Consider the following 26365-nt stretch of genomic DNA (forward strand, 5'->3'; position numbering starts at 1 on the left):
TAACTATGATTATTCCTACTTTGAAGAAAGAAACATAAAACATACAGAGAAAATAATTTAAGGAAAAATCAAGAAATATTCATATTATGAACTTTTATTTTTAAGACTTCCTCTCAGATTTTATTAATCTGAAACTTAGGAGTTATCATGGAGGACTTTTTGGCATAGATTCATGTATATTCAAATTAGCAAAAGAAAACTACTTATGCAAATTTTATTATTTGGTGTTGGTAAGACATGTATTTCTGAAAGATAAATTTTAGCTTATGATCCTCAGACACAAAGCAAGAGTTGGATGGATACAATTCTGTATTTTATATTCTAGTATGAATCTTCCTTCATATTTTATTTCTAAATCTTCCCATTTCACATTTTTTGAAAATATTCTATTAAACATGTGCCAAACACACAAAGTAATAAAAGTAATTTTCCTTCTCAACACTAAAAAAATCCTATTGAAGGCTATGCATTGAACCTGAGACAGGTATTTCTATGATTTGACATAAGATTTTACTAAAAGCAAACAAATATATAATGTGAAACAACAGTTTTCACATGCTGTTACTGCATATGCCATCTGCTATTAATTTTTAACAACAGTTATCACTGGACTCTCTGTCTTGCTTTTTCAAGATTTTCCCGTTTCCAAGTTGAAAGTAAATGTCTATATAACAGGACATATAGCCCATCATGAACTTTGGCTACCATCTATTGACTCTATTTCTTCCTTTCCCCTTTCACTATAGTCCATATCTATTACACTATTTTCAGTTCAAAATACAAGGATTGCTATGTCTAGAGCATGTCATTTTCTTTATGTCCCTCAATCTGGATAATTCCTACTCATTCCTCTAATGGCAGCTGGGCAGTACATCTGTCAGCATTCCTGACCACCTAAGATTATTTTAAGTTCACCTTCAAGGTTATGCAAGAGTGTCTCAGATCCACACATACTATGACACCTGCTATATTAAACTCTAATAGCCTGCTTGGTCATCTATTAGAGGAGACATAGATATCTTTTCCCATGCTTTAAATTCTCTTAGGTCAAGAACCATTTTCTTAAACACCTACTCTACTGTTAGAAAAAAGTAGAAAATGAGTTGCTAATACTGTCCCATATCTGAATGATAAAATAATAAATGGAGGAAAGCATATCCAAATACTTAAAAAATCTTACACAAAAAATTATAGTTGGTGGGTATAAACATGCATTTCACATTTGGAGAATATTAGAATAAGAAAATATAAAAGTCTACTATGTGAGGATGTATTTGTAAATACAGAAGTATACACTTTTTAAAAAAAATCAGTAGGAGTTACACTTTATATCAAAAAAGAGAGAAAATTGTAACAAGCAACAATGGCTTGATAAATGTTTAAAAATGCTAGTCTACCACTGGAAAGAGAAAAAAAGAAAAGATAAAGAAAAAGACATAAGACTCAGACGCTATTAGTTGAATTGTATTTGTCAGAGTCCACAATGCATGGCTTGGCTCAGATTCAATTTAATCTTTTAATTTAGCACAGTGATTTGGGGTGAGTTATTTAACCCCTGGATTCTTCATACGTAAGAAAGGAAAAACATTATGTGCATCATTATTATAGAATTTAGAAGGATATATATATATATATATATATATATATATAGTTGAAAATAATGTCAACCCAGATGGCATGTAATTAAAGCACATCAACTAAAAAGAGGAAATACCTGTGATATTCAAGCAGTTATATTCAAATTTCAATCCAACATCTTATTTCTGTCTTTCCTAAGTGGTTTCCAAAATTTAAAGTACACCACAGAAACTGATATACTATATGATCTCTTTGGATTTGTTTAAATTATAAAAAGTTTGAACGTTTAAAGATTTGGAAAGCAAGAATTACATTATTCAGCAACTATAGAATAGTGCTTATGTGAGTCATTTAAATCTTTATTCAAAAGAGAACTTTGGTACACTCATTTTAGTTCAATGATTTTGCCATTGAAAATCAAAGTTATGGCTTAAAGTGCTATAAAAATATTGATGATGTCAAATTTCAAGCAATTTAAGAAACCTAAGAAATACAACTGAAAAATAAGAAAACTCAACTTGAAAAATTTATAATTAAAAATTTAGAAGAAAATGAAAGTTACAACCAATGCAAGGGAGCTGACAACATTCATGTATTTTTTTTTTTTAATATAAGGTAATGACTACTCAGGAGTTCAAAGAATCTGACACTGAATCCTTCTCAGTGCTTAGTAAAGCACTGGATTCTCAGGAAACTACCATAGTAAATTTCAGTTTTTACATTTCACAATTACTCTTAAAACTCATTAGCTACATTAATCAGTTTCTTAGGAATAATCCTTAGAAATAGATAAAAATATAAGCCTAAAAGAACTGTGTATTGTTGACCCATAAGTAAATATGATACTTACATGTGGAGTGGTTCCTGGGTTTTCAGTAAATACTGAAATTTAATATTTCAGTGGTAACCTTGGAAATACATCAACATAAACATAATACAAAGATAGATTTTTTAGTAGTAAGAAATCTATAGTTACCAACTTATCTAGCAAATTTCAAATTTATTTATCCCACAAATGGTTAGTGGCAACAGCATGCCAAGAACAGCACATGAAATAACAGTATACAGTACTCTACTGCTTTTCATGTAAAGAGCATTCAAGAATGTTAGCATATGAATAAAGAAAAAAAAAAACAAGAACGGAATCTAATCTGTCTTTTCATAATAGTTGAAAAAATAAAGAACTCAAGCAACCAAGAAAATGAGTTTTTAAAGATGTCCTGATTCAGTTGTATCAATATCATGCAGGAAGTTGTCAGAAATACAAATTTTGCAACCCATCCCCAAGGCATTGCATTTCCCACTGACTTAACAAGGAGGTTAGACAATTCTCGTGAACAGTAAAGTTGGAGAAAAACTATAAGACAAATGAAGTAGTGTGTTCAATTTATAACATATATAGAATATAAACTTTTAGAATATAAATTCATATAAATTTCCATTGAAACAAACAATACTCCATGCTCATACTTGATTAAAAAAAAAATAACTACCCAAATTTTATACCCATTTTTAGGCTTTGATCTTTATATAGTTTTCTTAACAGGAGTTCCTGAATGATTGCTTTCAGCTGAATTCTACACTCCCAAATCATAAACACACTAACCAATATACTGGTGGCAGACCAATGACAAGAAATGTTATTTGTTTTTCTTTTAACTAAGTATTTAAAGTTTAAGGATAATTAATTGGGTTTGTAGTCAGTTGAGTTTGGGATAATATATTTAATCATCCCATTAACCTCTCAAAATTAAAAAATGAATTACTTTAAATTAAAAAATACTGATTTGTTAGTATTCTATATTTTTGAATTTTAGAATTGTCTAATTGCTTACAATTTTACTTTAAAAGTATAAATGTCACATTTTTACACATGCAGACATTCATAGATTCTTAGTTAAAATGTCAGATTTTTCTACTTAGTTTTTCTTCTTTGCTAAAAGTTCTTAGATTATTGAGTTCATATGGTAAATTTTTACCTCCAAATTTTTGCAAACTATAGTTCTCATGTCTAATGCTTCTCGCCTGAAAATGTATGCATTCAAGAGACAGCATTTGCCTGAGTTTTAGTTACATGTTTCTACCTAAAATACCTTTGTTTTTCTGTTCCTGTATCACTCAATTTAACAAGGCAAAGTTTGAAAATCTGAGCATACTTTAAAACCTTGAGTCAATATATGTCAATAGTTGAATACTCTGTTACTCCAAAAGTCTCTTTAAAGTTCATTTTCTACTACATTCAGGATAAAACAAAAACACAATTCAAATTAATTATCTGAAACAATATTAGAAAAAATGATATCTGTTTTAAGGATTGCAGACTTAAAAAATTCTCAGGAAATACTTGAAATTTTGTAATACAAGGTAACCTTTTATAGATCTAGTCTCCTCAATCAAATGCCTATAATTCACCCAGTTCTTTTCAATTTATCATAAATATATTTTCTTCATAATGTATACATTGTAAAATTAGGATTCACAGAAGTGAAACAGACAGATGCCACATCTTTTATTTGCAAGATAGCAATCACTTCACTATTACCAACTGGCTTAGGCAGTATTTCTTTTCCAGAAGCAAACAGATCATTTGCAGAATGCTTTTGCTACATTCTTCTGTATTCTTGAATTCCTCTCTTGTCTATAGTTGAAGTTTTCCAAAATGTTTGTATAGTTGAAGTGAACAGGAAAGAATATAAGTCACTGTCCCTTTGAAAATGATTCTTCAATTAAACCAATATTCAAGTTCTGCAAAGCCCAATATTTTCTTGTCTATTATTCCATGCCCTTTTCAGTTCTTCTATCTAAATTATGGTAACTTGCTTCAAATACATCTCCTGGTTTCTATTGGAGTTCCACTCAAAATACTCTGGATACTATGTTCAGATTAATCTACAAAGATGCCAATTTATTCATGATTTAAAATTAAGGAGAAATTTTGGATTATCAAGTCTCCACATACCCCTGGACTGGCATTAACGATTCCATGTCAAATGTTTCCAAACAGCTTTCTGAACAAAGGCTATTGAACTGATTTGTGTTAAACCCATGCATTGCTCCAATTTTACTTCTGTCTGCCTGTCCCATGCTCCTCCCCTAGCAAGTTCTGGACTGCACTGAAGATACTAGTACTTTTTATACTAGCTGCAAAAGTATATAGAAATCATTCCTCACAACAAGCAATTGCACTGAATATTCTTCAAATCCTTGCTCTTCTTCAGCAAATATATTAAACTGCATACTTAGTAATAATAATATATATAAATATTAAGGACATGGTCATTTACATATAGAATAAATATATACAATATCTTACCATGTTTTATTATAGCAATACTTTTAAAACATAAGTAATGAATGACTGGCTGAAAAAAGTATTTTAACTGGAGAAAAATGAGCAAGAACTCAGTCTTCTATCATGACTATAAAGAAGAATATGTAATTTATAACAATTATATAAAACAATTGTAATTTATAACAATATATAACATATATAACAAATGTATAACAATTATATATAACAACAATTGTGATACAAAATGTGTATTTTTACTTCATAATTCCCTGATTAGAGAGTTGAGCGTATAAGAAAATTTGATAGTAAATCTATAAACTAACAAAATTTCCAGCTTGGTAATCATGACTCTCAACCCAATACCATGCTTTATTAATCGCCCCAACCTGTTTCTATGCTACCTTGTGTGCATTACAGTTACAGTACTTATTTTAGCAATATATAGAGGGCAATACTTCTTTGTTTTTAAATTCCTGATAATTACTACATGATGAATTTACTCAAAGCTCTATTGACCGGGTGACCAAATGAATAGGATAATTACATGCCTTTTAAGATATCATGACGTAAAATGACAAGTACATAGAAAATTAAGATATTATATTCAATAAAATATCCTATTTTCCAAAGGTGACAATCAAGAAGTCATACTCATTATGCAACTTTATGTTACAATGCAAATAGGAAACTATAAAACGCTAAAACCTTTTATTAGCAGAAACTATAATTGTGTGTTTCAAATGGATTCAAGTGATGTTTATGCTGTTTGTTGTATTCAGATAACATAGAAAAAGTTCCACTTTGTTCTTATTTTCTTAAATGTCAACGAAAGCAGACTAAATAACCTTTTCTACTCTCCTCTTAAGTAACAAATGAAGCAAATAATTAGAGACTGCTAGGTGTCCACAGAGATTAAACAGTTTCCTAGTTTAGCCTAAAATATATAAGCTTCAGAATATGAAGATTTTGTGGAATCTTTTCTTCCTTAAATTATGTTTTTAGCTCCTTGTGATATATTTATAATTTTTAAATTCCTTATACCAAGTGGTTCTGGAATTTCAGAACTTTTTCCTAGATACATTGAAATGTTTTGTAAACAGAGTACATGTGTAAACAAGGAAATTCTGAGAAAATGTTATTCAACTTAATTATACACAATGTAGTTTAACCACAACAGTCAATCATATAAATAGGGAAATTGAAATAAATTTGTCTTAGTTTAACAACTTTATTTGTCTAGATTTAACAAGACAGCAACAGTTTTATAATTAAGATAGGTAATATGGAGTCTAAAAGAATACAACATTAAAATTATAAAATAGGACCAGCAATGTGACTGAGTTACAGAATGTTTGACTACCATGCATGAGGTTGTAGGATTGTAAGCCCAGCAACACACACATGCACACACACACAGACACACATGTACACACACACACTGTTGATAACATGTATAACAAAATTAGTATTCTTTTGAAGAAGATGACTTCATAAACATATAAACATTATTCTTAGAGAAAATCTACACTTTTATAAAACTTACTTTGCTTAGGCCACATTCTTAACATACCTATTCGAACATCATTCAAGCTACACTGTGTGTGTTCAAGGTTCTAAGATGATGTGGGAGATTAAAAAGCCACATTCATGTAATATAAAATCATAACTGAAGTATTTTTCACACCAAAAATAATGATTTTTAAAATGTTAATTCTTATTGTTTCCTAAGATAATGATCATATACAAATATACATACATGGAAAAGAATAAATTAAATATTCTAAGATAATATAGAAAAATAAACTAATTGATAGTGGTACTTTTGCTTCCAGTTATTAAGCAGAGACTTTTTAAAGCTTTATAACCTTTTAATTATGCACAAAGTATTTTTGCACTATTATTCTGAAATGTTGAGTGTAAGTTGCTCACTGAAACAAATATTGTTTATTGAAGTTATTTTGCATGTAAAGATATTTTTTTTTTCATCCAAGTGCTAAATGTAACAAGCATGATAGTAAAAAAAAAAAGAGAAGTATGTGTACATGATCTTTTTTAACTTCTTATATCAACTGACATCACCTTTCAGGTTACACTGGCAGAGTAGAACAATACTGTTACGCCTGAATCATCGTGTCAATTTGAGAAGTCTAGAAGCTGAACTACCAAGCAACTGAGCAGTTCTACCAAGCAACTGAGCAGTTCTACATCCTAGGGTGCAGAGGACATGCACTTATCACTCTAGGATATTATTTATCATCTCAACTTGAGAATTTTAGAAATTTAGGGAGCCAGGATCCTCACTTTGTAAACATCTGAGCCTGTGCAAGAGGAGGGCAGAGAGATGGTGAGTGCTACACCCACCTAAGAGTGGGTAGTCTGTCTGCAATATGAGGCCTCATGCGTGCTATTCAAATGAAAGAAGGAAAAAGAAAACAAATGAGAGGGAAAAAAGATTAAATGCAAGGCTTTTATAAATAAGGAAGGGGAAGAAGTGGAAGAAAGGCAAGAGGAATGAGAAAAAAGGAACAATCAAGATATATCATGTACAAGTACAAACTCTCTATGCGATCATTATGTACATCTAAATAGTACCAATAAACAGTAGCCATTAATTTTCCACAAAAATTTTCTATTTCTGCAAACACTAAAAGATACATCAAAGTTTCTCATCCATAGCAAGATACACTAAGTTAACTTATCAATTAGACTAGTACATCATAATAAAGCACCCTAGAATAAAGAATATACAAATAGAAAAAAAGATCCTAAGAATAAGGAACCTCAAAAACCAGTGCTATGACAACTAAATCTGTTAGTTTCAAAAAACTGAGTAAGGAAATGGATTTGCTTGAGGGCTCTGGTTCATAGCATCAGAAATGTTTTCTTCTAACAGTTTGGAGGGTCTAACAATTCCTGGAAAGGCCAGTATAAACAATAGACTCACTCGATATAATGAAGAAGGACTTAACCTAATTTTAAAACTGCAAGGAAAATGTGATTCAGTAAAATGGATCATGTAAAGGACAAGAGTTTTGAAATGAAAACAAAGATATAGTGAAAAATATGTCTAGAAGTTATTTTGTAAAAATCAAGGCTAGGAGTAACACAGACAAAGTAATCATGGTGAACTAAGTAAAATTAAATAGTAAAGATATAAGACATAATAAACTCTTAAAACATTCCTTTTGAAAAAGGAATCCTTGCATAATCTTGCCTATCAGTGTAAGAACTGCCACACATGTTTTTGGAGAGAGTCCTGCTGAGGAACAGCTGGCTGTCAGACCATACTACATGCTCCAGCTGCCTGACAGGCATCAGTACCCTCCATTTTTACCAAGAACTCAGGTTTATCTACTCAGAAACATGGTCAAGGTTCTACAGCTAAAAATGATGAACTCAGGTTGTCTGGACCTACTTGGAAGTTAGCTATGCTTGTACTTTTTTTTTTTTTTTAATAAAATATAGTTAAAGGAAATTTACATAGTATGCACATGAAATGTTATAGACCACAGATATGATATATGTTTCATATGTACACAGGTATATCATACATATTTGCAAAGATGCACACATAATTTATTCTAAATTAGAAAAACAGAAGAATAATATCTAATTCACTGAAAGTTGACATCATGGTGATTGTAATGTACGAGTCCCTGTGTATCAGGGAGTAGGAAACCAGTTTCATGAGTAAGCACTGTAAACACAAGAATTTAGAAAAGATAATTGTGTCGGATAAGCAAAACCAAAATATTTAGAGAGCGTAGGAATCCAGTAAAAAGTAATACAGCAGATAGTTTGCTAACAATGGACAAAATATGGACAAGAAAGAAGGATCTTACATAATCAGTTCCTCTCGAGAGGAGTGCTAACTGTTAAAATCAGTCTTGAACTCTGAGATTGGAGGGATTTCATTGCTAACTACATTTCTGCCACATTTGAGGTATTCTGCACACACAGTGTTTGCTATGGCAGTAGAAAATTAATAAATTGATTTCAAAGTTCTATAAGTAACCCAGAGTGCTTTGTATAAAGCAATATGATTGTTGATATAGAAAACACATTCTGTAATTTTTACATCATGATTAGAAAAATTAGAACAGCCAAGTACTCACAGGAGGAAAAAAAAAAACAAAGACATCGATTGAATATCCTACCTGCCGAATTCCCAGGCGGTATGCGACAATTCGATCCACTGCGTCAGGGTTCATTTGTGTCCACTGCAGGCTGTAGGAATAAACACGGTGTCTGTTCTGCCACACGGGGTTGTAGGTGTCATAATAGAATTCTGGAGCGTAGGCTTTTCCTGAAAACAGAAATGGCACTTAACTGTGAATGCTGACAGCTAAGATTTTAAACATACTTGTTATTGTTTTTGATTCTCTTATAAGATTTTCCTGCTTATATCATAGGTAATTACTCTATTTGAAAAGTCATATTAATCAAATCTGATCAGAGTTGTGGTATGTTTTGAGAGTAAATGTTAGCAGGATTGTCTGATAGAGCAATGTATGAAAAAAAAGAATCAAGAATGTATGAAAAAAAGGAGAATCCAGAATGAGTCCAAGGTTTGAGGCCTAAGCAGTTTGAGGCATATGACTCCTATCAGCTGAGATGGAAAGCTATGCGTGGATCAGACTGGAGAGGCAGAGTTTATAAAATGATATTTGAAAAATTGAGTGATTTCAATGGTGATGTCTAATATGCAATAAAATATACCTGCTCTGAGATACAGAAGTGGAGGCACACAGATTTAAAGTCATGAGAAGGATGACTTTCACCAAGAAAATGTGAATAGACAGAAACAGCCTAAGGTCTGAGCACTGCACAATTCACAGTTCAGAGTTATGGGGAGAGACAAGGAAGGACCACACAGACTCCTGAGATGGAAAACCATTGAATGGAAAGGAACAAAACAAAAGAAACGTGCTATAGCAAGAAAACAAAATGTGCCATCTCAAGGTCAAATGTATTAGAAAGGGAATGATCGATTCTGCTGAAAAAATCGTGAAAATTAAAATTTCTGCATTAGCTGTGCCTTTGATTAATAAACTAGAACTTTAAACTAAAACCTGTGATAGAAGTTAGAATTTAAATGGAAGTACTTACGTCAAGTACCAGGCCCCCAAAATACATAAGTAGGTAATTATGAAACAAGAATCCTATGTAGCATTTCTAAAACCATATTCACAATTGAGTACTCTCAATTGCAACCTTACACAATGACTGTCACAAACTTATATGGAAAACTTTCCCTCAGGATATCCGCTCCACAACTCTGTTTAGCCTTTGACTAATACCACTCTTGCTATTAATCCTTGTAGCCAAACAACATTACTGTTTCAAAATATCTTATGGAATCTTCTTCATCTTGCCTTTAAAGCTTACCTTTGACTCAATTTTTCCAGTACTCATGGTTTAATGCAGTATGCACATTTTAATTGTAATGCTCTGCTCTTTTCAAATAAGTACCATTTTTTAACGCCAATTTCCCTCTAATTGTGTTTTAGGTCGACCAAATATTGTTTCAGCAGTCATGAACGTGTTTAATCAAAATAAAAGGAGGCCTTATTTAGATTTTAAAGAATTGCTAAGTCCATATAATTTATGTAACATACAAACCATGTCAATTTTTTGTCCCAAAGTCCAAAATGAAAACCACTTGGAATGATAAAATCAATTTTCTAAATTCTAAAATATGGATTTTTAGTACTTACAATAAACTTATTGAATAATTTAACAATATTTATGGAGAGCCTCATAAGTGCCAAGTACCACGTGAGGAGTTCGGAGATATAGTGAATGAGACAATATGGCTTCATTCCTCATGGAAATTGCTTACATTTTCTCAGACTGTTCAAATAGCTTTGCAGATCTTTGCAATGTCACTGACTAAGCTGATAAACTGTCTATTTATTGTCACTGTTTCCACATGTTTTCTGTGGTGTTTCCTGTAAAATTGGATCGAACATAGACTGTGTTCCTGGGTTTCTCACCATGTTTAGAGTTCTCTCATCTGGTTTTGCTTATGTCTTCATTATCAGTCAATACATTTCCACTGTCATTTGGAAAAGCTGATCCATAACAACTTACAAAATAATTCAAGGACAAGGTTTGAACAGTAAGATTAGAAATAGCGGTCTCTATTACCCTGGAGAGTTTCACCAACGATGTCAGATGAACTGAATTGACAATTTGTCAGGTTTACAACGGAAACTACACTGAATAAATATGTAACTACAGTGATCCTTGGCAAAGTGCCCTACATCAAATTGCATGTGTTTTTTGAAAAATGTTCTATGAATAAGTTGAATGGAAAATGAACTAACAATCATATACAAAGTAACTTAACATTTTAAAAGTGTCTAGAAAAGAACCATTAACTCTTTTTATTCCTTTATCTCACGGTAGCATTTTATTTTCTACTAAGTTCGTTTACTACTAAGCATAAATTCATGATCTTAACACTTAAAAGTCCAGAAGAGAGCAAAACAATATAGTGAATGGAGGAATCAGTAGCCAAAACACAGGTGATAATTTGTATTTGAAAGAAAATTTCTCAATATGTAAGTGAGGAAATGCATTTTCTAGTAGTTAAGACAAAGAACTGGAGGTTTTGGATAAAATATATATACCTAAGACTGGAGATATAGCTGAATGGTAAAGCACTTGGCTATACACATGAAGTCTTGGATTTAATCATCAGTGCCATGAAAAACAAACAAACAAACAAAGAAAAAAAAACGGCAGAGAAACAAAAGGATCTAATATCTAAAAATAATGAGCTGGTTAAAGGATAAATGGAAGCTCAGTGCTTCCTTAGAAAACTCATAGCCAGACTGCTTTGGCAGGCAAGAGTCTACTGAACTTTTCTTCACCATGGAAGGTGAGAGTTGCATTTTTTTTTTTTTAATTCGGCCAAGAAGAAAACATGATAGATACAAATCTCAGCACAGTTTGGACTTTCTTAATAAAGAGCATGATAGATTAAATTAAAATAAGGAGATAGAGAGTCATAATTAGGAAATCCTAAATCTGGAAAATGAATCAATGTTCTCAAAAGTAGGGCAAATGGTTTTCTAAGTGTTGAAAAACTATCACAGAGAAAGGAACCCAGAATAAATATTAATTTCACTATGAAATAAGATGAATACTAGTGACTGCCTACTAGAAGCACATGATTTTAAGTTAAAAATATTGTATCAATGATCTTTGAATAAAGAATGGTTTAGTAGAATAGACCATGAATCCCTTCAGTAGAGGAGTTTAGTTTAGTTTATCTATTAAAGCGAGCCATTTAGCAGGGGGTGGAATAGGTAATATTGCAAATGGGGGCATTAAAGGACTATTACATTCTTGAATGTGCAGGATGTAATGAAAAGTTGTTTTATTCCCAAGTAGTATTTGATATTTTAATCTCAGATTAAACATGGCCTAAATCAAATATACTAACACTTATAAATTATCTCATGACCTCATAAACAGTATTTCTCTTGAAAGATCATACATTTATTTTAAAGAATAATGCTTTACCCAATCAAGTATACATGAATGTGAATTTATCTTTAAGGAGAAGTGCAAGAGTTAAGATATATTAAAAATATCCAAGCTCATTTAAAGCAAAGAAATGCAGATTATGCATTTTGAAATAACTTAAAGAGTCTAAAATTTCTCTTTTGGTATTGTCTCCAAGTTTGTGTAACACAAGAAATCACAAACATTCCTAGAGTCACAGAGCCTCTCTGATGATGACAGCAGTATGTAGGATCCCAACTGTCATTGGGGCAAGAATAGAAGAGGACACACAAGGGAGGACACACTTCCATCGTGCACTTTTAAGTGGGCTGCCAGGGAATTAGCTGGCTGCTCTTCATACGTGAAAGTCTCTTTAAACCTAGGAAAACTGCTTATCTAAATGACTACTTTTAAGGTTATGAAACATTTTGGCTCTGAAAGTAACAAAAAAGATCCTTATGATCTTTTCAATCATCTAAATTTGTTGGTTACTGCCTACTTTCAAGGTAGTAAATAATAAACCTTTGTAAATGTTACAAAGCATTCTAATTGTACCATGAAACCCCATGATCATCTTCATAGTTAATTGTAGGCTATTCAAAATGCTTTCTAAAATGTTTTTAGAAATTAATTCATCATTTGTTGTATAAATCACATATGATAAATTTTTATGGAACATTAAAATATGTTACAGATTGATTGTAAGTTTTAAATTACAGATAAAGTAATTTAGGGACAGAGTGGTGTTGGTAATGATATACGGTAGATATATAAATGAATAATTGAATGCAATATGGTTTATTATAAATTTTGATCCTGAGTCATAAAATTTAAAATGTAAAAGTTTTTTGTTAAAAAATCATTTATATGATGACTAGTTTTAACTATTAATAAATACTAAATCAGACATCATTTTAATTATGATTATAGATTTGCTTATTAATATCTCAAAGCATACTGAATTTTTTTGGAAAAAGCTTAAAAAGTAAAAAATTTGATTTCATTTTGTATATTATGTAAAATGCATCTTATAATTTTACAAAGCACAGATGAATTTCATTCTCTTATTTTAATGTCAATCATATTCATGTTTACATACTACATTTGTAAGAAGCATAGTAATACCAAAAAAGTATCTTAAAATAATTTTAGGTCCTAACAATCAAATGAGACATCTGCTGGTGGAGCAGAAAAAGATTTCATAAAAATGTTTTTCCCTTCTTTTTTATACTTAGGCACTTTTATTCTACTTCTAGCAATAATGCTAAGAAAATATTCTTACTGTCACATTCTGGTTTTATTTTTATACAGCATTGCTCCAGTTTAAATCTTTTTATATAAACTGACCTAGAACTACTTTCTCTATCTAAACTGGGAAATAATTTTTAGATACATTATGCATGAATATATATGAAGCTTGAATTGTAAAATATTCTTAAAATATATAGATAGAAAAATTGGGTAACAAATCATTGCATAGAATTTATTTCAAAAGTATGTATTTTATTTTGCATAAAACTTTTAAAGTAATTACAATGAGGTTTGAAAATATAATTTATGCATAATGTTAAAAAACTAAAATTATTTATTCACACTAAAGCTATTTTACATGTATTTGGCTTTGTGAATAGATTTTAATGTTGTCAGTACAGGAAAAGGTTATAATTGTAGTCAAGCAACATATTCTGCTTTTGGAAAGCATTTGCCACTTTGGAAAATAGTTTATACGAAGATAAACAAAATAGTTTGCTTTGGGAAAAAACGTATTTATAGAGTATGTTTGCATTATTAAAGAATGTTTCTTGATTTATTCTGTCACTTCATTGAAGAAATACTAAGATATCAATCAAAATCCAAATAAATAAAATCACCTCAAGTTTATCTCAGATTGTATAATACAGAAAGAAAAAACCTACATAAGCTACTAACTATGAAATATTTATTGGTACAACAGAGTAACAAAAAAAAAAAAAAAAAAAAAAACTAAAATTTTTACCTGAGAATGAAATTAAACCAAACATCTTTTTAGACATATATCTAAGCTTGCAAGTAAGGAAATTCTCCAGAGGCCAAGGCACAGAGAACTGAAAACCAGATAGTAAGAGTTTGAAGAGAAAAAACAGTGTTACTGGGTCTTTGCACCCTCATGAGCTGTATTTTCATGCATGGGGAGATGCTGGTAATACACCACTGCAAGATGAAAGCTAGAAATGAGGCCACTATATACAAGCACAATCAGATTCCCTCTCCCCATTGTAGAAGCTAACAAATATATTTGGGTTATCACAGAGACACACAGACAGACAGATACACACCACACATACATCCTTGATTAGTGACTATTGACACTGCTGGAATATCTAAGAGGAGCCAAAGCCACACTGGTCTGAAGATCAGCATTCCAGTGCACCGAATTTCTCCAAATCAAATTCCACCAAATTGCAAGTTTGATTCCACCAAAATCTGATATTACAAAACACAAGAAAATGTCCCATTGTGTGTGACCACATAGGCCAAAGAAACCCAGCACTAGACATCATATAATGAACACACAAAACATGCCTTACAGATCAAGTCATGCAATAAAGAAATGTCAACAAGTACCAGGGGACTATTTAGGAAAGAATAATTGGTACTCTCTTCTGCACCAAGAAAAGCATTATGTCAGGGGTACAGAGGTGGGCTTAAGGAAGAGGGTTTATGTGACATTTTTATTGAGCTTAGAAGAGAAGACATTCCCCAGAGAGACAGCGATGCCTCACAGAGGATGAGAAGAGAAGAAAGATACCATGATCGCATGTGGAGATAATATTTTCACAACTACTACGGGACCTGGTATGGTGAAAATACATGCAGGACCCTTTTCCCGGCAAAACTGCCCTTCTGAGGGACAGGGACAGTGTCACCTAGCACCGCTACAGTAGCTGACACAGTGGTTGAATAAGACAGAAGAACAGCTCAATGATGAGTTATGAAAGCCTTGTTTGATAGGGTAAGATGCCAAATAGTCCCCCTAGAGTTCAGTTATTCTGAAATTATTTCAATCAGTACTCACTTGAGTGTAAGAAAAGATCTTATAACATATGCCCCGTACTCATTACCCAGTATGAGAAAAAAGTCTGGTGACAGCAAACTACAAAAGGAACCAACCTAACATAAACTTCTCAAATGTGTATTGATCCAGGAAGAGTAGCTATTGAAATATATGGCAAACTAGAAACAAACACTGATGATACAATGACTCTTAGAAAAGGCTTTCTGAAAACCAAGACAATTGCAGCTGTCTGTGTGAGTCTTTAGGAGAAACTAAAGATTAACATATTGGGGTCAGAGTCATAATACTTTTAAACCAGGTTATTCATGGTAATTCATTAGGTATGATACACAATAAAATACATGCAAATCTCTGTCAGTCCTCCATACAAAAGAAAAATAATAACAATTTTGGGAGTCAGAATTACTTTTTCTTCAAATTAATGAAACTGGATTCACATTAAGAGGAAAAGAAAGGAACAGTATAAAGTAATGCATATATTAATTTGCCAGATTTGGTCAGACCACTATATATATATGTGTATATATGTATATACAAAATTTATAAAATGTGATACACAATCAATACATACAATTATATCTATCAACAACAATATTAAAATAAAACTTAGAAGTCATTTTTTAAAAAGAACGCTTTTATAGAAACAGAGATTGTCTGAATTTTTCACAGTATTATAGTATAAATATTAACTGATGGAAAGAAGAACAGATTGAATGTATGAAAAGTACAGGCAGGGAATCATTAAATGATATCATATACAAAAGATGTGATTTGCAGGCTGAAAAGAAGCTGACGTCCTGAGTGGTGATACATTTAGGGTGAACTCTCTAAATTTTTATTCCTCAGATCAACAGGTTACAAGAGACTCTGCTTGAGATGGAAAACCACTGTAAACCCCTCACCTAGGAAAAGCAGTGAAAAATTACAACACCTCTTTGGCTCCTCTCCTTCTAAAAGTCTATTCTTGTGATTCAATGCCACGTAAAAGTTATGATCAGAAAGTTAAGGACATGAAGTATACTTTGAGGAAAAAAATATGCTGTGAAGTCAAAGGAAAATAAAAGATTGCACTCATCTCTGTCTATATTTGGCACTTGTTATATGATATTAAATATTAGCCCTAATTAAATGTAGATAATAAGAGACTTACTAACAAGTATTGGATTTTAGCTCTTCTCATTTGACTTCAAAGATCATAAATTAATATAGTGGAGGAACTTTTAAAAACTCTATGTAATGCCTCACGTAAGGGACTATTTTAGCAGCAATAAAACTGAGGGTCATCAAGGCTATGTTCAACTGTTGTAACTTGCCAAAACGTGAGCAGGAAATAAAACAAGTAAATAATGCAGCTGTGAAGTCAACCACAAAATCTTTCAGTTAAAGGTTGTTTAGAGTGCACTTTAAAAAGTGAGACGCGTCTAAGAATTTATAACCTAGCTAAATTATTTAGGTAAAGTGTATTGTGTGCTTGCTGTGAAGCTTATATCCATATTGTGTCTTCCCAAGTGGGACAGACAATATATATTTCAATGACCGGGGCTTGTCACCACATTATTTTTAAATTGCTACATCACTGGCTTGATTCATCTCTTGCATGAATCCATTTTCTTATGCATGAGTCAGAGCTGTGCATATCGTGCTAACCCAGATAGCTTAGTCCCACAATTTAGCTCTCAGAAACTCCCTCAGAACTGATACCATTGGGGCCTCGACTGGTTAAGGAACATACTATTGATAATATAGTGATCATTACAAATCACAGGGATCTCCATAGCAACTATTTATATCTGCTCAGGTAGAAGGTAGCTTTTGATATAGTATTATGATTTCTCCTGTAAGTTACACATTCTCAAAATATAACTGCAGACAAAAAGGCCTTCACTATTCACAACTAATTTTATTTAAAACTCTGTGTGAAGTTTCTGCTCCTATGTTCTGTCTGGAAACACTACAAATACAATATTTATGGGCACAGAAATGTAACTTTTGTGTACATTTCACATGCATTGAGTTATCATTCATCTTTGTAATTTTGCCTAACCATTTAAAAAATGAAAAGGTCATTGTGTTAGTTCACAGATTATAGGAAAACTGTTTGCAAGCTGGATTTCTCTCTTGCAGTATAGACTGCTAAACCGTGTTCATGTGAGGTGGTTAGGGGTTGGCAAGGTACAGCATTCAGTCATAAAGTTCTTATATAGGAACTTTTCAGATACTGTTTTGGTCTAAAATGGCTTTATTATGTTCCACCTTTATGTCAAATTGCTTATGTTAAATAAATATGCAACTTATAGGAACCACAACTATAAGGAAGAGTGGAGTTACGTAGAATCTCTTCGTCCAGCGAAGTATAAACACTGCAAAACTCCAAGGTTGGATTACCTGGCCCTTATGAACCAGGTATGTTAGCACTCACATCCTATCAAATGCTCCAAAGTGAGATGAGAATATGAGGAAACTGCATCTGATGGATTTGGGACCTCTTAGATTATAAATGCTTAGATTTATGTAATTATTTTCCTTGTATACTTCGCTAATTGGCACTAAAATTGAAGATTGTAAAAGACCTATGATTTATTTGAGCTTGTTTTGACAATGTAGCACATTTTGTTAGGGAAAATGACTAACTAAATTATACAATGACTGAGAAGCTTAAATGTCATTTTTAACTAACAATTTGATAATTAAGCAATAAAGTAAATAAAACGAAGTTTTGCTTCATCTTAACTTTAAATGACTATATGCTTTAAGTAATATGATTGCATAAATAACTGCTTCAGATGTGCATACATTGTTTACAAATACATTGTTATGATGACATAAGAGGGTGAAATATTGTAAATTCAAATTTCATCTAATTATTAAATGAGCTGACTGATTGAATTTCTGTCATAATAATTTTCAAAACTGTCTAGTTATTATACTTCTCAATATTAATTCCAGTAACTATTTCTTTCATGAATATTTAAAACTCAAAGAAGGAAAATAGTGTTGCAAAGATTGAAGACTGGGAAGTTCTATATTTCTCATGTTCATGGATGATTTTAAGTCATTTTAATAAAACTTATTTTGTCTCCCACACCTGATTAAAATGAAGTACCAAATTGCAATTTTCAGATGTAGTTCAAGCAATACCTGCAACAAATTATCTGAGCAAACTGAAAAGAACTTTTGATAGTATTAGTATATTTTTAAAGTCAATTAGTCTTATACCTTGTTTGATATTGTGTTCATTGGGCTCTGAGTAATCAGTAAATAAACTTTTTAAATTAAAAAAAAATAGAAAAAACACTTAGAAGCATACTACCAAAATTACTTTGTTTAAAAGCAAATAACGTCTAAACCTCAAGATTCCATTTGTCATATTAACCAATCTTATACATTCTTTTCTTTCTTCAAGATTATTAAGAAATAATCTTATATCTTTCTTCATTTAATAAATTGATTGACAGCTAATAAACATCCTCCATTTACTGTCTGAAGTATATTTTACAACTTTTACTAGAACTGCTACTAAATTATTCTTTTTTAAAAATCTAAAAAGATTATAAGCCCTAATGTTAGACACTTCCCATGTAAACTGGTCGTCAGTGGAGAATCTGGAGAACATCTATTTAACTAAAAAACAAAAAATCGTGTTTTTTCATTGAAATAGTTATTTTAATTGGGGAGGAGTGTTGCAACAGAATAATTCAGGTGCTTAGCATAATCGACATTACAATACACTGACTGAGATTTTATTAATTAGAAAATATTTATAAAAATCTTACAATTATTGGTGGAAATATTTTCTCAAAAGAGAAATCTCAGATAAGTATCATTAATTTTACTAGACGTCAGAGTATTTCACTATTTTGAATTTTAATGTAAAAATGTATTTCATTCCCATTTTGATGTTTACTATTTATAGGACAAATGGTAATATCATCTTTATTGTACTTCCATGAAATGTCTTTTAAAAAGTTTTCATTAATTCCTTATGGGAATGAATAAAAGTTACATGAAAAATCAATAGATCACCAAAGTATATCATTGAAATAATGAAAGTGATATACAGAAAAGTGGGTTATTGTCTGTATACACAATCCAGAAGTTGACAAATCTCAGCCATTATACACCTAGTTGTCTTACTTCGCACTCTTATCTACATTGATTCATTAATATTATTAATTCAGCCTTCAAAAATACACTTAGGGAAAATGTCATATAGCAGAAATATCATGATACAATCATGAGATAATATGACTTACTTCATCTTTTATTAAAATGGATTAGTACATAGTAATTAAATCTTGAGACACCAGTTTTCTTAATTAGTGCGTTAAGACACTTAGACATCTACGAGAACTCTTAAATTAGTCTTTTAACAGTTTATTTCAAGAATTTACTTTCATGGAAATAATAGTTGATCACATAATCCAATGTTCCATTACAGATACTTCTTAAATTATTAGGTATTTAGTCATATATTTATTTATTTGGTGCCAGGAATCATAAATTATATATTTAAAAGAAAAATGTTTGTAGAAATTTCCACTTGATATATCATTTAACAAACATACATTTAAATCATCTAAATTTAGATATAGTTCATATTAATCTCTGACATATAAAATAAACACTTTGCTAAAATCATCTTTCTGTAAGAAAATTTTAACTGTTTCCTTAATTTATATAGGCCAAAGACCATTACAATAAAGCCAAAAACACGGCCTCCAAGCCAACTGCTACAACACAGAAACCATAAACATGATGCTCAGATTCAAGGACTATAATTCACCAAGTTTCTTACTCTTTATTACTAAGAAATGACACACTCATACTGAAGTAGTTAGGCAACAAGTAGGGTTTTCAGAAGTAGCATTGCTTAGCAGCTTCTGCTGTCTCACCCACACACACACACACACACATACACGCACACGCACACACACATACACAACTGTTTTACAAGATATTTCCCACTGTAAAATTTCTCCCCCCAATTATGAACACTTTTCAGAGAAGTCCATGACATCATTTGAGTAAAGCTTTGACATATGAAATACAAATTCTAACACTAATTAGCTACTAAACAATAATCAGCAAAATAATAATATTAGTAGATATGTTTCAGTACTGTTTAGGACTCTTTCAATTGGATATCTGTTTCTCAAAATGACAATCATGAACTCACCAGGGTAAAAAAAAATATTTCTAGAGATTCAAGTTAATTAAAATACAATTTTTTTAAAAAAGTTGTTGGACTAGCCTCTAAAAAGACCTACCGATGTTGACAAATAATGTGTTCCATGAATATTAATCTCTCATTGTACCTCCCTCCCAAGATAGAAAAGAAGACTAAAATAGAACAAAAAAGAATTTCCCTAGGAGAAGACGTGTAAAAGATACTTTAAGTTTTAACAAGCACAGCAATTGAAGGAATTTTTAAGCTTGTCACTTGAGAAAGTTCAACTTACAGCCTTCAAACTTTAATGAACCAATGTTTGATATAATTGAGTCACCTCAGACCCTTTTGGGTATCATAATAAAAACAAAATACATCTACAAATACTATTGGCTTGCATATCAAATATATATGTGTAATTATCTTGACCAATATAAATACACAACTTACTAGTGAATAATATTTTGAATTAAGTGAGTTATATTTTGGCCCTAAAACTCTCAATGAATTCCAAAAAAACATCATATAAAATATGGTAATATAAATCTTTTTGTTTTTACCAAAAAAATCTTAGGTTAGAAACTGATCTAAAATTCAAACAATCCACTTGTCTTGATGGAACAATTAGTTTTCAAACTTGGCATGTAAATAGGAAATTACCTAAGATCTAAACAATGTTTGGAAACAAAAAATATAATAATGTTCTTGACATTTTATTTTAAAAATATCTCAGTAAATGCAATACTGCAAAAAGCATTTGTTTAATCTGAAGAGCTCTCCTGGAAATAAACATGCAGGGAACTGCATGAAAACTAGTGAAAAATAGACTTCTACAAAAAAGAATAATAAACAACATATCTCAATTATCCTTTTTATTTTATACCATGGATCTTACAGGGGCCTTCATTTACCATATTTTAGCAAACAGTAGATATATATCAGATTAATATATTTGGAAATTTTGCTTAAAAGTTTTTTTGTTTTTTGTTTTTTTTTTTTTTTTTTTATAATGTAGCCTACGTACTTGGATTCATGGAGCAAGAAAAACCTTGAGCGATTAAATGATATCTATATTGTATATAGATATCAATATAGATATCAATATTGTATATAGACATCAAACCTTGAGAGATGTCATGGACTTCTCTGAAAAGTGTTCATAATTGGGGGGAGAAATTTTACAGTGGGAAATATATAGCTGGATATTAGCTATATTGTATATAGGAGTTTGTTGTTCACAGGGAACTTCCACAAATGTTACCCTAGTTTGATCTTCAGTGAAGCAGGAATGGGCAAACACACAGAGGGGCATTATGGGCTTGAACTGTAAAACTTAAAGGCTAATGAGAGTCATAATTACTGAGCTGAAGCAAATACGCCTTTTGACCTGCAGGCTATCCCTCAAAGAGATTCAAATGTATGTTTGTTTTTTCAGAAAGAGAGTTTGCACAATTCATCTAAATGGTCAAAGAAATTTGGCATTTGAACAGAGTCTGATTCTCACCTTTATTAATGTACATTATACTAGGAAGGTTAAATGAACCTATGAGAAAGTCCTCCCTATGTAAATATTATAGTACATCCTTTCAAGTCAGATGAACCAAAGAGTAGGAATATTCATATTCTTATCAACCTCATACTGTTTAGTTCAGCCTATACATCCTATGCCTAAGAAACACTGCTTGATTCTCTGCTGAAGAATCAAAGCAGTGCCGTATCTAGTTACCATTTAGAAACTGCTAATTCTTAAGAGGCTCAGAAAAGAAACAAATGCTTTACCGCATCCTCCTTATTTGTATAAACTATAAAGGAAAATGTATTATTCAATATACAAACTCAACAGAACCTCTGCTGTTAATTGGACTCATGTCTTGCTGAGCTGACAAACTTTGCTCCAGAGGATGTCCTACATGCAGTCCTAGTCCTGTTTTTCTTGCTTCAGTTTCTGCTGGTCCCAGGTAAAAATCTCATGAAGCTAGAAGAAGAGGTAATCACTGAAGTTATCTCCACCACCTTCCCTGCCAAGTAGTCTGTTATCAGAAGTTCTAACTTTCCCGTGAGTGTGGAAGGGAGCAGCATCTCAGCAAAAAGTGGCTGGGTTGACGTGAAGAATCTTCAGATAATGCTCTACCGCTGCTCCGGGGTTGATTTATGATCAGACATCAGTTACAGTGCCTGGGACCTGTGAGATGTGGCCTAAGAAAATGTATTTATTTTTGTTTCATTTAAAATCAGGAAAAAAGAATAATAAAATTGTATGCTAAAGTGAGTTACATATACTATTTACACAGATGCAACCATAAATCTTGAAAGTTTAGGTTTCAATGTGATATTTTAGTAGAGGAAGTGATTTGCAAAGGCATAAGTGACAGCACCTCACACATGTAGCCCGAACACTCAGTCACTCACGCCCCTTGTATGATCATAGTTTGATGCTTGTATGCCTGTACCAACTTCTAACTAGTCGGAAACGGCCGCACCATTATGCAGAGCGATAATCAGGACAGAAACCATATTTTGTCTTACATCACCTGCACTCCTTTACTTGGCCTTCTCTTCTCCCCCCTGGGATTAACTTTTTTTCTCCTCCAGTTATTATGGAAAAGCTCTTTACTGACGGAAATGGAAATCTGTGTATACTGGTGCAGTGTGGATTAATTTGATGTAAAATTGAATTACATAACTGAACTATTGTGTAAAAAGAAGTATATAAAAATTTGAAATAGGCTATGTCCAAACAGGAGAAATCTCGGAGACAATGTAACATTAAAGATTCAGTTCATTTTCCTTCACCCTGGTAATACTACATTCTGAAGAGTTTTTTTCTTCCCATCATATGCAACCCATACTTGCGTGTCAGTGGGTAACTTCTCATGAAATTGACACATAACGCTTTCCAGTAGCATCTTTCTATTCATGATTTGGTAATCCTGCTTCCAAGATTCTGTACGGTAACAGAAAATATTCTAATTGCAGCCTCCAAGGGTATTATGAGGAAGCTAATCTCAGGAATCCAACTTTCTAGGCTTAAGTAAGATATTTGCTTTCTCCTAAACAAGAATAAAATTTTAAGGCACATTTTTTCCTCTAATTCTTGCTTTTTGTTTGTCAGGCTTCATATTAATCAATTTGTGAACATTGTGATTTTTTTAAATGTCCATCAGCTCATGCGCGATGACAATATTCATAATATTTTGCCTTTTAAAACGTGGAAGGCAAGACTAGAGATCTTACAAAGGGTATCCTGTAGTCAGCAACTATCAAGGTAAAAAGCCCATTGCAAATCCAGCCTGTCCAGAGCTCTTTTTCTGTGACATTCAGTCCCCCTGTATGATTGACAACCAAGTGTGTGACAGGCTGTGTTATGCTTATCAGTACTGTGCCCTGGATATTAGCTATAAAGACATAAATATAGAATCTTGTTTTTTTTTTTTTTTTGTATTTTTTTTTCCTTAATTCACACATAGATATGGTATAGAGTAGTGCGTTTCCTGTTAAGGTGCTACTTTTACTAACTAAAAGAGTTCTGCTTGCCTCCTCTGTTTTTATCCATGGTATTCAGCAATCCTTGTCATATTACATTAATATCTGAAAGTTTCATCAAGCCAGGACTTTATAAAAATTGACAGACTTGATCTCTGGAGTGAGAATTACAAGTTTGTTTTTCTTTTTAATTAAACATTGAACACAGGAACATTGAGTGTACAAAAATGAACAAGCAAATGTATTCAGCCTTCCCTAAAGCTGCAGGTTTTCTTTAAACTGAGTGACTACAAGATGTCTCAAGGCCTAGTGTTCATTTAAAGGCCCAAGGGTTCGGGCCTGAGTGTAGAGGAAGAACAGATGGATGAACTGAGCCAGGGGCTCTCAGGCCAGGAGAACTCCGTGTTTAGTGATGTACCAACAGACCACATTAACTTCTTGGCAAGGGCTGTGGCTGCACACGGAGGTGGCCCTTCTCTGAATATGAACGTGCTGAATGTAGCTTAGGTAGGGAGCCAGAGATGTGCAAGTGAATTGGAGAAGAGCCCAGAAACTTCACTGTTTATTTTCCAGGAACATTTATTTTCTCTAAAACAGATAACTTGAGTTAATAAAGTGGATTTAGATGTGAATAAAGAAAACTAGTTATTGAACCTGCATCATGGTGATGCTGTAAAAATAAGTAACAGACCTGTGAATGTGATAGCAAAGATTACAGCACAAATATTTGGTTTTAACACATTGTTAAGAAGCACTGTTCTCATTCTGACTGTCAAAAAGGTTCCCAGGAACTTGATGAGCTCTTTCAAAACAGAGGAAGTTCTTTAGTCCAACGAGAGAAAATTAATGTCTTAGGTACAGCTCACTTAAATTATGAATCATGATAAGAATGCAGTGGTAGCCTTTGGCTTGAAAACAAAACAAAATTTTGTGAAACGAAAATCTTTAGACTTTCTTGACTTACAACCCCACCTCAAAAGCTCCCTTGAGAAAAGGTACTGGATCAAGTCCCAAATTCTCTCTCACAAGTGAATCTCTCTCCAGAGCACGATTGGCAGGCGGCTGGCACACCCTCTGACTGTTTTTCATTAAATTAACCCTCCCTGCAGGGTGATGGACAGAGGCCAGGTGTTTAAGCAGACTCCTGGAGGTTTGGGAGGTGGCTGATTCCACTGAACTAAACTCTCTTTCGACTGGTTAATAGATTGGATTTAATATCTACTAATATCCCAGAATACTAAATGCTGCATTAGCCCTTAAGGGTAAAAATACTGAATATATGGTATTTATATACATGCAAGTGCATCTCCATATTGAGTCTTACTTTTCTCTGGTGCTACTGAATAATGTGAAGTTTCTCTTCTCTCTGAGAAAACTCTAGATTTACGATTGTTTCATATCCTCCACAAATTAGATCTAATACAATGATTTAAGGAAGCTGTGAGAAGAACTTTTGGATTCCTATCCCTTCTCTTTTTATGCTACTATGAGCATATCCCCTTTATTTATTAGCAGTGACAGTGTCTGTTTGCAAAACATCTAAAAACTGCAAAATATCTTTCTAATTTAACTTTTACATAAAACTGTTACTACCAATATATTAGATCATTTTTTTTTATTTTTATGGAATGATCACTATCTCTTAAAGCAAGGAATATAGTTGAATAAAGATAACAGTAGCTATCATGGGAAGAAAAATACTGCAAAAACAAGTATTTTAGGGTCCTTAAGTAAAGTACTTTGAAGTTTTATGCAGAGAAATATGAACAAAGGTTTCATGAGAAACAACTTGTTAAAAATTATCTTACATAAACACTATGGATTATCATTCACAATTGATACTCTGAAATATTACCTACTTGTAAGCCTATGTTAATTTGTAAAAGTCATCCATTTGATTGGCACTATTTTATATATATATATATTCCTTTTTTTCTAAAATCAGTGCTGAGGGTTGTAACCTAAGGCTCTCTGCATGCTAGGCAAGTCCTTTATCACTAAGCTACAACACCAGACCTAAAATGAATGCATTTTTAAGTGTAGATTTTGAAGAGTTTGGTTAAATATATATATATATATATATATATATATATATATATATATATATATTACTATGTAACCTGATCAATTACTATTAGATTTCTACCACTGTGGCAAGCTGTCTCTTGTAATCAATCACTTCCATCTTCAGTACCAGTTTTCAAAATCTATTTTCTATTACTAAGGATTAGTTTTATCTCTAAGGCACTTGATAATAAATGGAATCACAAAGTGT

General features: G+C 32.0%; 1 protein-coding gene across 2 annotated transcripts in view; it reads right to left on the bottom strand.

The window, feature by feature from the left end:
- The window catches only part of Mdga2 (MAM domain containing glycosylphosphatidylinositol anchor 2), an 839948-nt gene that overhangs the window by 162556 nt on the left and 651027 nt on the right, over positions 1 to 26365 (bottom strand). For both annotated transcript variants that reach the window (XM_063247142.1, XM_063247137.1), the window contains exon 10: positions 9028 to 9176. In XM_063247142.1, the coding sequence (XP_063103212.1) occupies positions 9028 to 9176 (149 nt within the window). The remainder of the gene's footprint in view (positions 1 to 9027; positions 9177 to 26365) is intronic.

This window comes from Cavia porcellus, unplaced genomic scaffold (assembly GCF_034190915.1).
Source record: "Cavia porcellus strain 051 isolate PalLab524CR breed Dunkin Hartley unplaced genomic scaffold, mCavPor4.1 scaffold_1, whole genome shotgun sequence".
In the NCBI taxonomy this organism is placed as follows: Eukaryota; Metazoa; Chordata; class Mammalia; order Rodentia; family Caviidae; genus Cavia; species Cavia porcellus.